Here is a 16,020-nt window from a genome sequence, read left to right as displayed (position 1 = left end):
CCTAATGCCACAGCCCCCTAAGACAGTTCCTCGTGTTGTGGTGACCCCCACCACCACCATAAAATTATTTTGCTGCCACTTCATAACTGTAATTTTGCTTACTGTTCGGAATCTTGGTGTAACTATCTGCCATGCGGAATATCTGATAGACGACCCCTGTAAAAGGGTTCTTCGATCCACAAAGGGGCTTTAGCCTATAGGTTGAAGAACTAGTCTAAGTTCGCCAGCACATCCTGGTCCATGGCACTGCTGTGTTGCTATGGCTATTCAGGTCCGTGTGGAAGAGACAGCCTTGGCTGGGGAAGAACCTGCATTACCATAGTAGTGTCCGAGTGTGGCAATTTGGAGCCCAAGCAAGTCCTACACACATCACTTCTTTCCTTGCTGGGGATTGAACCTAGGTCCTCATGGGTGCATTCTACCTACCGGTGAGCTCTAACACAGCCCATCCTACTATGTATTTTAAAGCCCAAAGATGGGAAGAGAAAAATAGAAAGACTTGCTGGCCTACTGCGCTCCCTTCTCATAGGAAGGCATCTGGGATACAAGAAGAAAAAGGGTAAACCTGGTCCAATGGTAGCAGAGCCCTTGGCCAGCCCTCGAGGAAGGTTGCTTCTAGAGGAGGACACTGTCTAGGACCAGTGAGGACTCACTGTGCTTTCCAACAGCCTAAACACTGTGAGTGATCTGAGTGCTTGCTTCCTTGGCAGCCTTGGGCTTATCAGACCTAGGCGTAGGGTGGGGGTTGGGCATGGGTGCAGGGACTCTCCCCTCCCCCCAGCCCTCCGGATTTGCAATTGCTTTTTGGACCGAACTGGATAATCTTTATCTCTAGGGAGGGAGGGTAATACAGCCAACTTGGAAAGAGCACAAACACATACATCACAGTCAGCCGCTCCCTTCAATCTCGATGGCGCTCTTAATTTAGCAGAACAAACACAAGCCACCGAAAATAAAAGCAGTTGGGCCGTGATGATGATTTTGTGCCAACCTAGGAGGAATCTGGGCAACCCAAATCCACGGAGGCTAACATCCGAAAAAACCCAGACCGGATGAATCAGGTTCCGGTATCTTGTTGGTCTCTCGGGGCTCAAAGAAGAAAACAGCATTTAGACAGCACAACGGTAGAAAGGCAGGGAACCCGATAAGCAGTTCCCCAGTGGTAATAATAAACTTTATACCTAGTCCAGTGAGTCCAAGGCCTGCCGAAGCTAAGATATCCAGGCTGGGACATGCCAGGCCGGCAGGGCACGATGCTGGGGATAGACTGGTTGCTATGGAAACCCCACTGCTTTCAAGTCCGAGGAGACACTTCCTTGCTTCATACATATTTAAGGCATTTCGCTCAACACTTTTCACAATCACAGACTATGAAGACACATAATGGGAAAAAAAAAGGTGACACTGAGGTAGGTATACAATGGACGGGAGGGGTAATGAAAATATAAATGAGGAGCCCCAGGAGGCCGGGTACCACCTTCAATCAGCCTCTGCTCCTGACATTTCCTGTAAAGCGTGAGTCCCCACCCATTCTCTCTCTCTCTCTCTCTCTCTCTCTCTCTCTCTCTCTCTCTCTCTCTCTGTGCCCCCAAGTGTGAGCACACGTTCTGACTGCTGTGGGCAGCCAGCACGCAGGTTCCAAAAGATGGGGACCTGACCTTTGGAGGTGTTGATTCCTATCCAGACATGCTTAGAAATTTAGCAAATTCTTGGTATCAAAGCCCAGCCATCACCACGCAACCTCTGGGCTTCGGACTGAAGCGCCCCTCCTCACCACCTCATTACCTGCAGAAGCCAAACTGAACCCACCAGCACATACAGACTGCACAGTGACAGTCAACTTGTTTTTAATGTATAGGGTCTGATGGTAAGCTGACATACCCCAGGCACCACCAACCCTCAAGTGAGACCACACCTGTGGCAAATCTTGTGTATATGTATATACTATATATACATATAAAATTACATAATTTATATCTTACTAAATTTCTAAGCATATATATGTATATACATACATGAGTATATATACATATGTATACATATATACACACATATGTATGTATATATGTGCATGTGCGTATGTGTGTGTGCCCAACATATGCTCATTTTTTTTCCTGAGCTCTTAGAATTCTTTTTATTTCTGCCCTTTTTTGCCCAAGCCCTTCTCTGAGATTGACACTGATGGTATTGTGGTTAAGTTAAACGGGGCTTTATGATGTCTAAGACCCTGTTCTTAAACTCTGAACTCACTCCGCCTTGCTCCCCTGGTCTTGGGTAGCTTTATGGTTTTCTCTGAAAAAAACAAACAAACAAACAAACAAACAAAAAAACAATAACCCAGCGTGGTTGTTTCCTCCTGGTGGACAGAAAATATCACATTTACTCATGTAGAAATCATATGTGATACATATGAGATGACAGCTATGATTTAGAAATTTTAATACAGAAAGTATGGCAGATTTATCTACCTTAGTAAGTTAGGACTTTCTGGCCCCAGAATCCATCTGCACATACTTTTGTGGCTTCCGCATGTGGATGTGGATACATGGATACACATGCGCACACACACATGCACATCTCCATATACACATGTACTTGTACATATACATACATACATGCACCTACAAACATGCACCTACACATATACATTCACATATGCACCCACAAAACTCTGAATAGAATTATAGAAGAGAACTGGGGGAGGGGCAGAGGGAGAGAGGGAAAGAGAGAGAGAGAGAGAGAGAGAGAGAGAGAAAGATTACCTTTCTATCTGAGATAGTAGCATCTGTGAATGGGAACCCAGGTCCTAACCTGATACCAAATCGAGTCCAGTGTCAATCTTGTGCTTGCTAGCGCTTACAGACTCCCTTGTCCATGGCTGCCTGTTCTGTGGGCATCGTTACAACAGCCCAAACAAATTAGGATGCTTACTGGCTTATTTTTACTCGACAATACACTCCCCTGCACTGAAGCAATGACTCATCGCTGCTGTATTATGTGTAGTGTCAAATTACGTTCATTAGACTTTATAAAGCAATTAAAGAGTAGCATTTCATAAAAAACAAAAAAGTTAGAGAAACTCAGATGTTTGGAATCTTGCTTCAAAACATTCCACAAACTTCAAAACTTAATTACAGTTTGTAAGTCTTTTAAGTTTTAAACATTCAAAAACAAAACAAAACAAAACAAACCCAGGATTGATATAGCATTGTCATACTTAATACCTGGAGCAAAGACAATTGTGTTTGTGGCTTTTGTTAAGCCCCACCCCCCCAGATTATTTCCTAATCATGCCTTCTTTCCTAGTGGTGAATGTCCCACAAACCTTTGCCAGTCGATGCTTTGTGATTTGGAAAATATAAGAATGTAAGTGTTAAAAAAAAAAAAAAAAAGAATGTAAGTGTTGTTACCTAAGAATGTAAGTGTTGTTCCAGCCCGGGAGCCCCCATCTTCTCACCTCTGCCCTCACAGCAGCAGCAGCACCATGGCCGCCAGTGACAACCACTGGTGAGGCCCCAGGGTCCCCAGCTTTAAAGGGGTTGTGGCAACTTTCACAATATTAATGCATGAATACTCTTCCTTCCTCGCCTCCTCCTGGGCAACTCCAGACCAGATTTCTCCCACTGCGCACTTACTGTCTGTGCAATTTACCAGATAGCATCGGATAGAGGAGGAGCTAAGAAGGCTTGGAGTGTTCATTACTTGTGGGCTTTATTAAAGAGAAGAACAGAACAGAAGGGGCAGCCGTTCTGCTTGGCTGGCACAGTGCTGGCATGCAGCAAGGGCTGTGAATTGACTTGAGCGTGCACACACACATACACATAACATACAAGTCTCCTTAGCTACTCCCAAGTGACCAAGTAAAGCCTGTAGTCCTAATAAATACTCAGGCATGGCATATCCTGTTCACACAGTAGGTCTCCTTCGGCGTTCTGACAAAGTTCAGAATGGATTTCTGTTGATGGCTTGACTAGTCTAGGTTGCCACCATCAGTGTGTGAGTGTCCCCTTTGCCCCACCCCCTCAGTATGCAGCCTTAGTCCTTTCCTGTCTGGCTGCCACCCTGACCAGGGTGAGATGGGATCTCCATGGAATTTAAATTTGCTTTTCTTTGATGGCTTTGAGCATTTTTAATGCTCGCCAGCCATTTGTAAATCATGGGAGTTTTTTTGTTCTGTTTTGTTTCGTTTCGTTTTTGTTTTTAGAACAATCTGTTCCTTTCGTTAGCCTGTTTACCAAGTTGGTTGATCTCTTGTCATAACGACAAAGTCAGGGAAATAGACTTTCCTTTCTCTTGTATTTACAGCAAAGCGATGGCTACTGAATATGAACTAGAACAAAAGTCAAAAACCGTATGAAGAAAATGGTGGCAGATCATGGAGGGCAACGTTACAAACGTTAACTGTTATAACCAAATACACATGTTGGAAATTAGTCCCGTGTAAATGAACACCCGGAGTGGATAGAGGATGCTATTCCAGACGTTGCACAGGGTGCAGGCTCTGAACCAACCTTGCTGGGCTGTTTGGGCTTCGGTTTAATACTGATAAAGACGTCTAGCTGCTCCATGAGCTGTGTGATGACCTGTGGGTCCACGTCGATGTCCTCCTTCATATCAAACATCAACACCAGAGGAAGACACCCCTAGACAAGACAGCAATGAGGGTCAGGAGTGTCATCACAGCACCTGTACCTGAGCATCTCTCCAAATACACTATAGAATATTTAAACTAAATACCATTCACGTCTTCATAAGGAAGGTAGGGGACCAAGGTGAGGGGCAGGGGGATATCGGGGAACTGAAACTGTGTCTGTTAAGCTTATGGGTTTGGTGTGGCCCTTTTCTTCTTTTAAGTCTACTCTTTACTATGGAAAAAAAATCCTTCACTGTCTGGCTTCAGTTCTGTCAGCAATTGCACTGAGAGATTCTTCACCACTCTGAGGTTCAGGTCATATGCCCTTGCTCGGTGACTTACGGGGAGCCATGATACTGTATCCGGAAGGAGAGCTCAATTGCTGTGTAATAACTTCCGCTTTGGGGGTTGGGGATTTAGCTCAGTGGTAGAGCACTTGCCTAGGAAGCACAAGGCCCTGGGTTCAGTCCAAAAAAAAAAAAAAATAATAATAACTTCCGCTTTGGCCCAGCCTGGCCTATCCCACCACAGATTTGCACACTGTGTCTTGGCCATGCCCAACTCTCAATGTCCTGGATCTGTCTTGGCCACGCCCAACTCTCAAAGTCCTGTAGGTGGAGTCTGCACATCACTCAGAGCTTTCAGAGTTGGTCCTTCTAAGGAGGCTTAAGCTGTAACCACCTCCTCCTGGGCATGAGCAGTGAACCACTGTGCTAACCCTCACTTTTTGGGGGTTGTGGGGATCACTACGGAAGCTACCTTTGGTTCTCTTCTCTGCTCCTTTCTTCCTGATCCTCACTGCCTACCACCACTCAGCTTCTCTTCCTCTTGTATAGAATGCTGCTTGGCTCAAGCCCTGGGTCACTGCATTTTTTTAAAGATTTATTTATATAGATTTATTTATATATTTGGAGTACACTGTCCCTGTCTTCAGACACACCAGAAGGGGGCATCAGATGCCATTACAGATGGTTGTGAGCCACCATGTGGATGCTGGGAATTGAACTCAGGACCTCTGGAAGAGCAGTCAGTGCTCTTGAAGGCTGAGCCATCTCTCCAGCCTGGTCGCTAGATTTTTATTTTTTTTTCACATGTATTGGACAATGCTGGCTACACTGTGATCAAAATGAAAAATGGCCCTTTTCACTCATGAGTAAAAGTGGCTTTCCTTCATGTATGGATAGTAAAAAGGGTTGAATTTTTCTCTCCCTTCTTTCAGTATTGCACAATAGCACCTTTCAAAAAACATCTACGTTGTGGGCAGGTGCAGTCAGAGTAGGGATGTGAATCTGTGAAATGTTTCAAGCCTTTTAAGCTTAGAAATAACATCCTTGGAAAGGAAGGCACTACGAAGAGTAATTTGGTGGTTTCCATAAGTAAATACGCCCACTGCTGAAGCATTAATGACAATACAGTAAAATAAATGTGGCTAACAAAAATATTCACAGAAAGTGAATTTTTAAATCTCCCATTGCCCTGATTAACTATAAGAAGTTTCGTCTGTCAGAGGAATAGACTCAACAGTACACATCTGGGTTCTCTGGTTTTTTTTTTTTTTCTTCTTTAAATGGATTTGACAGGTTAATAGTGGAGACCACACCCGATGCCTACTGACTCAAACGCCACTAAAGGCTGGGCCTCGAACGAAATCGTGTAATCTGTTTTTAATAAGAGTCTCTGTCGGCCCCGTCCATTCAGCGGCCACCACACACCAACCCACACACACTGGGGTTTCAAATAAACACACGAAGGAGAGAAAGGCCTTAAGTCAGGATGCTTTTGTATGACACAACGGATGCTTTTCTTTCACAGCATTCGGAAATTAATGGGCGGAGTAGTGCTTTATCTACATAATAGATGTATTAAATGTACAAGTGTTTTAGATTGCCGAGAGTCAAGTTTTTATAGATGTGTGGGTATAACACGGGCCAGCCAGAGGCCAACAGCAGGCGGTTTCCTATCTGCAGGAATCTGTCTCTGTCTCTCCAGCCCTCGGATTGCAGACATACGTCTCCAGCCTTGCCTTCCCTACATGAGCGCTAGGGATCCAGGCTCAGGTCTTCAGGCTTGTGTGGAAACTGGGCCATCTCCTCAGCCTGTGAAGGTGACCTTTCAATGGAATTTTTAGTTTTCTGTTTGACGTTCAAACTGGGTATCAGCACCCCCATGTCAGGTATGGACCTTCCATCCATACCACAAAAATGAACTCATCTGTAATCTCATCTGTGTTTAGTCTAAGAAAAAAATATACATATACATATATACATATATACATATATACATATATATATATGTATATATATATATTTGCTTCTCTACTCAATCAAATACAGCCCACAGCAGAACAATAACCCTTATTTTCCAGTTTTGGTTTGGCTTGGTTTTTATCTCCTCTGACCAGGAAATTTCCCTGTTTGCCTAGACTTCCAAACTGCCCTCTTAAACAGCAGGCAGAGTCAGCGTGGAAACGTGGTGTATTCAAAGAAGCAAAGAAAAAGACCACAAAGCTGACCTCCAGAAGCCTTACCATGAGGTACTGCCTTGCCAGGCAGACGGACTCAATGGTGCCCTGGAGGTAGACGGTGGATTTCTTCTGTGGATTGCTGGGGTCGGGAAAGTGGATCTGTGCCCCTGTCCTCTGCATGATGTGTTTGACGTTGCTCCCGTTCCGGCCCATCATGAAGAGGTGGTGTTGGGCTGCTATATCCAGTTGTGTGCTCACGGGGATGGCGGATGCCAAGCTTCCTGCGAGGTGTTCCAATAGCATGGCTGTCCCTTCCTGGCAGAGAGAAGCAGAGTGGGGAGAGAGGGAGCAGTAATCCCATCAAATGCAACTGTCCCCATACAGGCGACGTTTCTATTGTGCCTCCAACAACTATAGGAAAACATCAGCGGCATGTTCTATGAGCCCAGGAGTAGCACAAAGGAAATGGCCGAAAACCAATTAGTCTTCTATCCACAAACCTAAAACTTGTACTGGGAAGGGCGGCATATGCAGTTCTATCTATGATCGCAGCATCTGGAAGGCCGAGGAGAACCGTGATATTTTGAACTTTTTAAATTAACTAATATTTTTATTTATTTAATGTCCATCGATGTTCTGCCTGTTTGTATGATGTGTGTGTGAAGGTGTCAGATTTCCCCAGGAACTGGAGTCACAGACAGTTGTGAGCTGCCATGCTGGTTGCTGGGAATTGAACCCGGGGTCCTTTGGGAGAGCCTTAACTACTGAGCCATCTCTCCAGCCCTGAGAGAACTTCGAATTTAAGGTCAGCATAAGGATCTCCCCACAAAAAAAAAAAAAAGAAAGAAAGAAAGAAAGAAAGAAAACAAAAATAAAAAAAGACAGCTTTCATGATCTGTGTTTTGAGGTCATTGAAAGTCACCAACCTTCACAGCATTAGTGTTATTCTGAGACCCTCGCACTATGACGGTAGCACCATACATTCGAGACCTCTGCTTAAATGACACGGAAACGCTGTACGTCTGTGAGATGTGCTGGATGGAGGGGGTGTTGGGATCTGGGACCGGCTGGAGAATCCCGGCGATCGGTAACTCAAACATCAGCACCAAAGGAAGCAGCTCCTAGGAGAGGCCAAGGCAGTGGTAAAGTGTCACATCTGCAGAGAGACACACTGCTCATCTGTTTTCTTCTCAGGACGGGTTTTAAAGATGAACTGCCAGCACCAGAGGCCCGGGCTTCAGCCGTAGTGTGTAATATTTCCTAATGGAAGGAGCCTTTTGCTTGTGGCGCTCTATCAAGCCTCTGTCTGATCACAGAGTCTGGCGAAAGTTCGAGCGTTTCCACAAAGCTTCCAAACCGAGAAGCTTTTGCAAGCAAACCTAGGATGTTGTGGTCTAAATACTGATAACAATGCCTCCACCAGAGGCCAGATGACAGAGGTCGGAGTGCTCCCAAAGGCACTCCACCCCACTGCCTCCTGCTTCCTGAAACGGGACTTGGTTAGTAAATAGCAAACGAGGCTATTCCCGCCCCCTCGTTATGTCAATATGGTGAGCGTGCATGCACGATCCCAGAGATTAGCGCAGTTACCCGAATCCTCGCTCGGGCCGATTCTACTCCTGCTGGCTGTCCTGCTATAGACACCTGCAAAATAAGAGAGCAAGGCTTACTCCACCACCCACACTCTTGTCCTCCTTCCTAGGGAGCCGCGCCCCTGCTGCTGAACATCGAGCACGGGGTCTCCTGACCAATAAAGCCTCAGCCCAAACCGGCAAACCAGAATTTGCTTCTAGTGAGACCCTCTTCCGGTGATATCTGGCCATGGATCGACCTCATCCTTGAACTGCACCACAGCCAGCGGCTCCCAGGAAGTCATTCGGACCCCTTTATCAATACTTCCACCCACGGTATTTCCCCCTTTTGTTTAAAGCCTCTCTGTCAGCATGGGAGGTACTTATTAACAGCAATGATGTGCATGTATTGGACTCGTTAGCCGTAAGCCTTCTCCTTCCACACCAGCGGACAGATAATCACAGCCTTAGTGCCTGCCTCTCCAGCTTCCTCCATAGATCCCTCGCCATGACCCATCAACCAAAGCATTAGTCTTACGATGGGTGACAGAACCATCTTGTCACAGTGACCTCAAGGGCCACTTCTATAACAATGTATCCAGAACCCACAAACTCCCAGACAAGACAAGCCTGATAAACTTTCTCAGTTCTTTTTAATGGTCTTTAGGGATACCCGGTCCCGGGGTTGGGGATTTAGCTCAGTGGTAGAGTGCTTGCCTAGCAAGCGCAAGGCCCTGGGTTCGGTTCCCAGCTCCGGGGGGGGGGGGGTGCTGGGGGGGATGCATTGCCCTGAGGGATACCCGGTCCCTTGATATCTACTATTTAGAGACCAAGCAGAGTACCATAGCTCTACAACTCATCCTTGGACCAGCAGAGTACCTCAGCCTCCTGGGGAATGGGGGAGCCCACCAGCCACCACGTCTGCCATGTATAGACTCCTCTGGTTGCTTTTTTGGCCTCATCTCTCCGAAGGGATTCGCTTACTGAGACGCAAGGGTGCAGAGGGGACCAGTCACCTGGTTACTCTTTTCCACCTGGTTGTTCCTGTTGGAGTCTGGGAAGTGGATGTGGCAGCCCGTGTCTTCCATCACCTTTTTAATGTTGTTACCACCCTTGCCGATGACGTGGGAGTGCTCTGTGTGCGAGACATCCATCTTCAGCGTGACCCGGTTGCTCTGCGCGGAAGCAGGGTTACGTCCCGATGCGTTAACACCACCAATCGCTCTGCCTTTACGGCGCTTTGGCAGTCTAGACCCCAATCCACAGGAAACTACGGACTTCTCAATGGGAGGATGGTCTCAATCTAACCAATTTCTATCGGGTTTCTTCATTAGGAAGAAATCTCGTTTTATCATATATCTTTCAGAAGGTGGAGACATTTTTTTTTAACCGCAATACTTGGGAAGAAGATCCTAACCTAAATAGTCAGTTTCGATGGTAAATAAATTATTCAGTTTTTTTCTTTTATAGGCATTATTCATGAAATGGTTCAAATACCCGAAGACAGATGAAAGTGTGCTCCCATGACCAAAGATGCCGTGTTGGGCAGCGGATCTATGACAAGGAGGAACCAGGACTGTATATAGGTAAAGCCCCCACTGAGATCACACATGCTGACACACAAGCTGCCTGAGTTCCTGTAGGCAGGAGCTCCTAAGCTGCTGCCCACCCAACCCTACACAGCCATCCCTTCTACCAGATGACGGGAAGAGAAGTGGAGAACTCCTAAGAACTTTGACCCTGGTGCGAATAAATGAACCCCAATCAGAGGCTCAGTTCCCTTAAAGAAAGTGTAAAATCCCAAGCCGTGGGGAATGAAAAGGTGGAGGTCAAACTGGCACTCCAATATTTAATTCTGAGGAATTTCGTCGAATGCTACAAGGACCGATGTAAAACTTTTTGAATGTTCGAGACTGTTAATGGCGTCACTGATCAGTAAGACTCAGGATATTAAAATATCAGTAAGTTTAAAACCTTCTGAAGTCATCGGTTTTTGACTTGCACCCAAAAAGTGTTTTTTATTTGGAAGCTTAACTTCCTTTCACTTTCACTTTTGAAATACAAGAAAGTATCCCCCTTTTTAGGGAAGGAAAAAAAAAACACCCTAAGCTACTTAAAACTTACAATGGAGGTCTGGAGAGATGACTCAGTGGTTAAGAGCACTGACTGCTCTTCCAGAGGTCCTGAGTTCAATTCCCAGCAACCACGTGGTGGCTCACAATCATCTGTAATGGGGATCCAATGCCCTCTTCTGGTGTGTCTGAACAGCTACAGTGTACTCACATAAAAATAAATAAATCTTTTAAAAAAAATCACTTAAAACTTACAATGGAAATAATTCTTAAAAATTAAAAAAAAGCAAAAAAAAAAAAAAAAGCAAAGATAAACCCAGAAAAACAAAAGGTCAGAGGGCAAGATCAGAAATATTTCAATAAAATAAAGTAAAAAATTAAGTAGCAAGGAAAAATGAAAAGCTGGAACCACAGCCTGGATTTGAACTGCCACCCCAGCTTTGAGATGTTGGCCAAATTATTTAATATCTCTATGAAAAGTTACTTTTGAGGGTAATCAAATTATTATCTGTACAATATTAAGCGCCTAGCCTTCCAGAGTGTTTAAAGGCACGGCATCTCAAATGACTGTCGGCTTACATGTGTTTAGCTCCTCTCCTTATTCTTCTGTATATGTGTTTGCAGTGGATCGAGCACGCCATTCATTCTAGGCCAAGTGTAAGCACACACATGCTAGCACACACAGATACACACACAGGGCCACAGGGTTCCTATGACCTCAGAAAAGCAAATGTGCTCATTTCTTTCATCTTGGTCACTTACGTAGCACTAACTAGGACCAATGTATCTTTCTAAAGATAGTATATATGTGCAAACATATATATGCACATGGAGACATATGTGTGTATATGTTTGTGTGTGTGTGTGTGTGTGTGTGTTATACACACAATTACTTGATAGGATAGAAACCATTCACACCAAGCACTTTCTCCATCCACCCCTCCCCCAGCAGGATCCCATGCACCTTTCAAAGCTTCCCGATTTCTTTTCCCTGGTTCTCCCTTCTGCACGCGGCTGTTGGGTACCAGCTTGGGAGCGTTCACTTACTTTCGTGTCTAAGACAGCCATGATCATTTCTTTGGCTTCCTTCACAGCCTCTTTCTTCCCAGAAACCTTGATGTGGGGATCTGGAAAGAACCGGAAGAAAGGCTTACACAAGACGTCACACCTCCCTCAACTGCCCGCTCTGAGACCGATTCCGCAATCTGAAACATTTTACAGTAAACCCTGCAGTTACTGCACTGGGCGATCTATATGGTGTCTATGCGGTCGCTATGATGACGAGCACAGGAGAGTAACCAGCGTGTGCACTGATCAATGTTTCGTTTCCCCTCTTCTGAGAACTGGATGAGACATTTACCTCTGACCTTTGCAAACTAAGCAAACCACACCGCTGTGAAATAAAATAAGGTATCTGTGAATCCGACTCGTGAATTGAGTTCCCGTTATATTCTTGGCCCCATCCTAAAGATAATAGAGTAATTTGTTTAATCCAAGCCATAGCTTTGTGAAGGTTTTTTTTTTTTAACAGAGAAAACCAACGCAGGATACAGCAATAGTAACTTGCCCTAGGAAAGTGGATTTTACAGGATGCAGACCTGGCCCTATAATGCAATCAATGTCTTCCAATTCTGTCCGCAACTTAAACCATGATGATACATTATAGAAAACAACCTCATGGGCCAACGTGCCCAGAACAACAAAGTCCACTCGGGACTATTTCATATTTATCCTGAGTCCACTCTGAGTGACTAATACACAGTGTGATTTGTTTATAGAACTGGGTTTTAAATAGGGAAGTGTCAAGATCACTGATTGCCTTTACTGGACTAGATGGTGGACCAAGGCCTGGGGAGTGTATTGGTAGAGAAGGTTCCAGCACGCACAGAGCTTGAGTGCTGTACAAGGAGGCTAAACAACATTTCGTAAAGTATTTTACATGTTACAAATGGTTACTGTATGAAGGAGAGTGGGATACAAGCCGCAAGGATTGGAGAGCTGGCTGCAGTGAGGAGAGAGGCCTGTCATGCTCACTAGAAGGAACTGGAGTGAGGGCCAGACACAGCTGGAATCTTCTAACAGATGAAGGGAGGGGGCTGCACATGTCTTTTGCTCAAGCTGTGTTGCCGCGATGCTAAGGTCAGAGTCTGATGTTAATGGGCAGCCCTGAGCTCCGTGCAAAAGGGCAGACTCTCTTTGTCATCTGGGGCCTCCTCTTCTCTGAAGGATCTGGAACCCTGATCCCATGATGACTACCTGAGGAATGTCACATAGCCCTGCATGTGAGATTCCTGGAAGGCTTCCCCATGCTAATGAGGCATCTCAGTACCTTAAGCCTTCAGCCAACGACCTTTGCCCCCCGACCCCCAGATATTCTCACCCCCTTCCTCAAAACTAGACAACCGTTGGTTCTCTGGAATAAAGTGTACATGCACAAGCCCACCCCGAATAAAGGTATGTGCACAAGCTAAGATCCTCTCAGAGTGCGGTTTCATTGACGATCCTCATCAGAGAAGGCCTTCTCACTCTCTCCCCACCCCCAAGGCACTGGGACTCTCAGGTGGACCAGGATCCTGTGTGATTTAGACTCTGCTTTATCCTTCCAGCCTGGCGTGCAGCGGCATCTAGACACCCCGAGAGGGAGAAATCAAGGACACGGAACCACGAGGGCGTGTTTCCATTTCTCCTTCACTGGGGTCCCAGAATTTAGCAGTCTGGGTGTTCCAACGCCTTATTGGCCAGCGAGATGCAAATGAAGAAGGTCCCAGGGTAAGCCGAGAGTCTTTTGCTCATTTGCATGAGTGATAAAGTCAAGAAACAGACACTTTGGTCATGATCCTCAATATGTCATAACTGTGGCCAGTGAATTCCCTGAGTCCTTTCTGTCCAGTACAGGATAGAGATCCATAAATATCGAGGGGTACTTTCCACAACCACTGAGCCTTTTGCTCTTCCAAAGGAGGAATTACCCAGGTTAAGGATGCAGAACCACTGGATCCAGATTATACCTGAACTACCTACGTCTTCCCATGTAGGGATTCCTCCACTGCCAGCCTACCCCACAGGCCAAAGTCACTGCCATGCTGAACACATCATACATTTTGAGGTGCATCTGGTCAATCCAGGGGAGAGGCCATGGAGGGAAGGAGAGGAGAAACCCATGTTCTTAAGACCACTCAATGGGGCTGGGGATTTAGCTCAGTGGTAGAGCGCTTACCTAGGAAGCGCAAGGCCCTGGGTTCGGTCCCCAGCTCCGAAAAAAAGAACCAAAAAAAAAAAAAAAAAGACCACTCAACTCTTCTGACGAGGATATGAGACCACAGCTGACTACACCTTGTGGATGGCTTTGGAATGCAGACTGTGTGGTGAACCTTACTGAATCACCCTTTCACTGGCCCCCTGCCCTGTCCCCGCTGCTACCCCTGCCTGAGTCTCTCCTTATGCCCTTGTCTTTTTAGCCCCATCTCTAACATTTGCAAAGACTTTAAGATTGCTCAAAACTTTCTAAAAGCGTTTTTCACAGGCTCTAAATTTTTGGGGAACCTAAAAGCAATGCCCACTACAGTCTAGGAGAGAAAGTTTGTCTCCAGCGATCCTGATGGCTCATTCCCCAATGCCTCCTGCCTAGGTCCAGCCTGGGCTACTCTCTGTATCTGCTAACCCTCACCATGCCACATCACTTCCATTCACCGTACAGGCTTTCATTGGTTTATCCAGAGGACTCTTAAATCCCCATAGTTAACCGCATCGATCCGTGAGAATGTTTGTTGTAATCACTATGCACTGGTCGGACAGAAGTGACAAAGTAATTCTGAAGAATATAAATCAATATCATTTACACACACACACATACACACACACACACACACACACACACACACACACACACACACACACACACACACACACCCTGCATGCAAGGTATGTTAGCTTGTAAACCGGTTGCTTACCAGGCTAAATAAATACATTAAAATCCTTATACACCGGCACCTGTAGAGGATCAGGCACACTCTCAGTTTAAGGATAATTTGGTTATCATCAACCTTCTTTCCAACAATGGAACAATAAGCAAAAGAAAAAAAAAAAATCCACAAAACTCAACAGCATATTTAAGAAGTGAATGAGCACCACCTAGTGGTCAGAATGTAAATTACTATCCAGCACAGCTGTGCCCCTACCCCCCACCCTCAACCCTCAGGGCCCAGCTCTTGTTGGAAAGTGGTCCTTTGATGAGCCATGCTTAATAGAAACTGAGAAAAGCAGACACGACCACATCGAGTCACAGGGCTGAGATGTCTAGGGGCACGCACGCCCCGCCCACTCTTGCCTCTACATAGAAGACGCGTGCAGGCTGTCTGCTTCTATTCTGAACGGAACCTCATCCATTCCTCGCCATGCCTGAGGGCCAGCGCCTGGTGAAGATTTCAGTTTAAGATAAACTGTAAAAATCACAGGGGATAAATGTCGCATTGAACTCCACCCTAGAAACACTCAATGGAGAGTCAGAGTGCTGACCCCACTGATAAGCACAAAATGATTGAAGCATCAGCTAGAAAGCATCAAGAGACAGATAAAGGAACCGAGTGCCTAGCTCTCCCCTCCTCCAACTTAATTACTTTGAGGTAAAATCCCAATGTCACCCCACTCTTCAACCACACATACCTCAGGTTCTCTTCTCACGTTGTTCTTAGAAATGAAGCATCCCCAGCCTATGGCTTCCCCTGAGTAGACCTCTCCTAAGACAGAAATCTGTTGGTCCATCCAAGGGCACTAAGGGTGTGGAGCACTTGAACAACACTTAGGGATGTTAGAAACCAAGCAAGCCATCCACACCCGCCGAGCCATTGAACAGACTAGCAGCTCTCTACTGTTGAAAATGTCTCTGTGGAGGAGACTCTAGGCTCAGGTCCCTTCATTTCCCGAGGTGACCATATGCCTTGGGCTTCAGATGGCACTTGTCCGCTCCTGTCTTTCAGGTGTGTCTCCTCCCGTGGCAGAGAGGAGACTGGGTAGCAACCTCTCTCATTAGAGAAATGCAGCTGTGAGGGTATGTGTGCACCACAGAAGGGAGAAAAGAGAGAGGGCCCTTCTCTGCGGAGCTCATTCTGCACAAGAATGTTCTTAGGGCTCCCGTCTGTGAGTTCATAGACACCAATGCTGATTCTTAGGAGAACATCCCAAGAACACGTTTTCGGTAACCATTTTAGAGATGAGATGCTTCCTGAACTAAACTTCAGCTTCGTCGAGCTGGAGGAAGATGGTCTTGGACTTGCTTCTGCC

At 45.9% G+C, this 16,020-nt stretch overlaps 1 protein-coding gene across 4 annotated transcripts in view; it reads right to left on the bottom strand.

The window, feature by feature from the left end:
* Bicc1 (BicC family RNA binding protein 1) overlaps positions 1–16,020 on the bottom strand; it is a 237,143-nt gene that overhangs the window by 27,143 nt on the left and 193,980 nt on the right. For all 4 annotated transcript variants that reach the window (XM_039098830.2, XM_039098831.2, NM_001415073.1 and 1 more), the window contains 7 exons: positions 11,788–11,867; positions 9,685–9,843; positions 8,688–8,741; positions 8,024–8,218; positions 7,161–7,412; positions 4,512–4,643; positions 1,182–1,368 (listed from right to left, as the gene is read on the bottom strand). In XM_039098830.2, coding sequence (XP_038954758.1) covers positions 1,182–1,368; positions 4,512–4,643; positions 7,161–7,412; positions 8,024–8,218; positions 8,688–8,741; positions 9,685–9,843; positions 11,788–11,867 — 1,059 coding nt within the window. The remainder of the gene's footprint in view (positions 1–1,181; positions 1,369–4,511; positions 4,644–7,160; positions 7,413–8,023; positions 8,219–8,687; positions 8,742–9,684; positions 9,844–11,787; positions 11,868–16,020) is intronic.

This window comes from Rattus norvegicus, chromosome 20 (genome assembly GCF_036323735.1).
Source record: "Rattus norvegicus strain BN/NHsdMcwi chromosome 20, GRCr8, whole genome shotgun sequence".
NCBI classification, from domain to species: Eukaryota; Metazoa; Chordata; class Mammalia; order Rodentia; family Muridae; genus Rattus; species Rattus norvegicus.
This window is presented reverse-complemented; position numbering and strand designations above follow the sequence as displayed.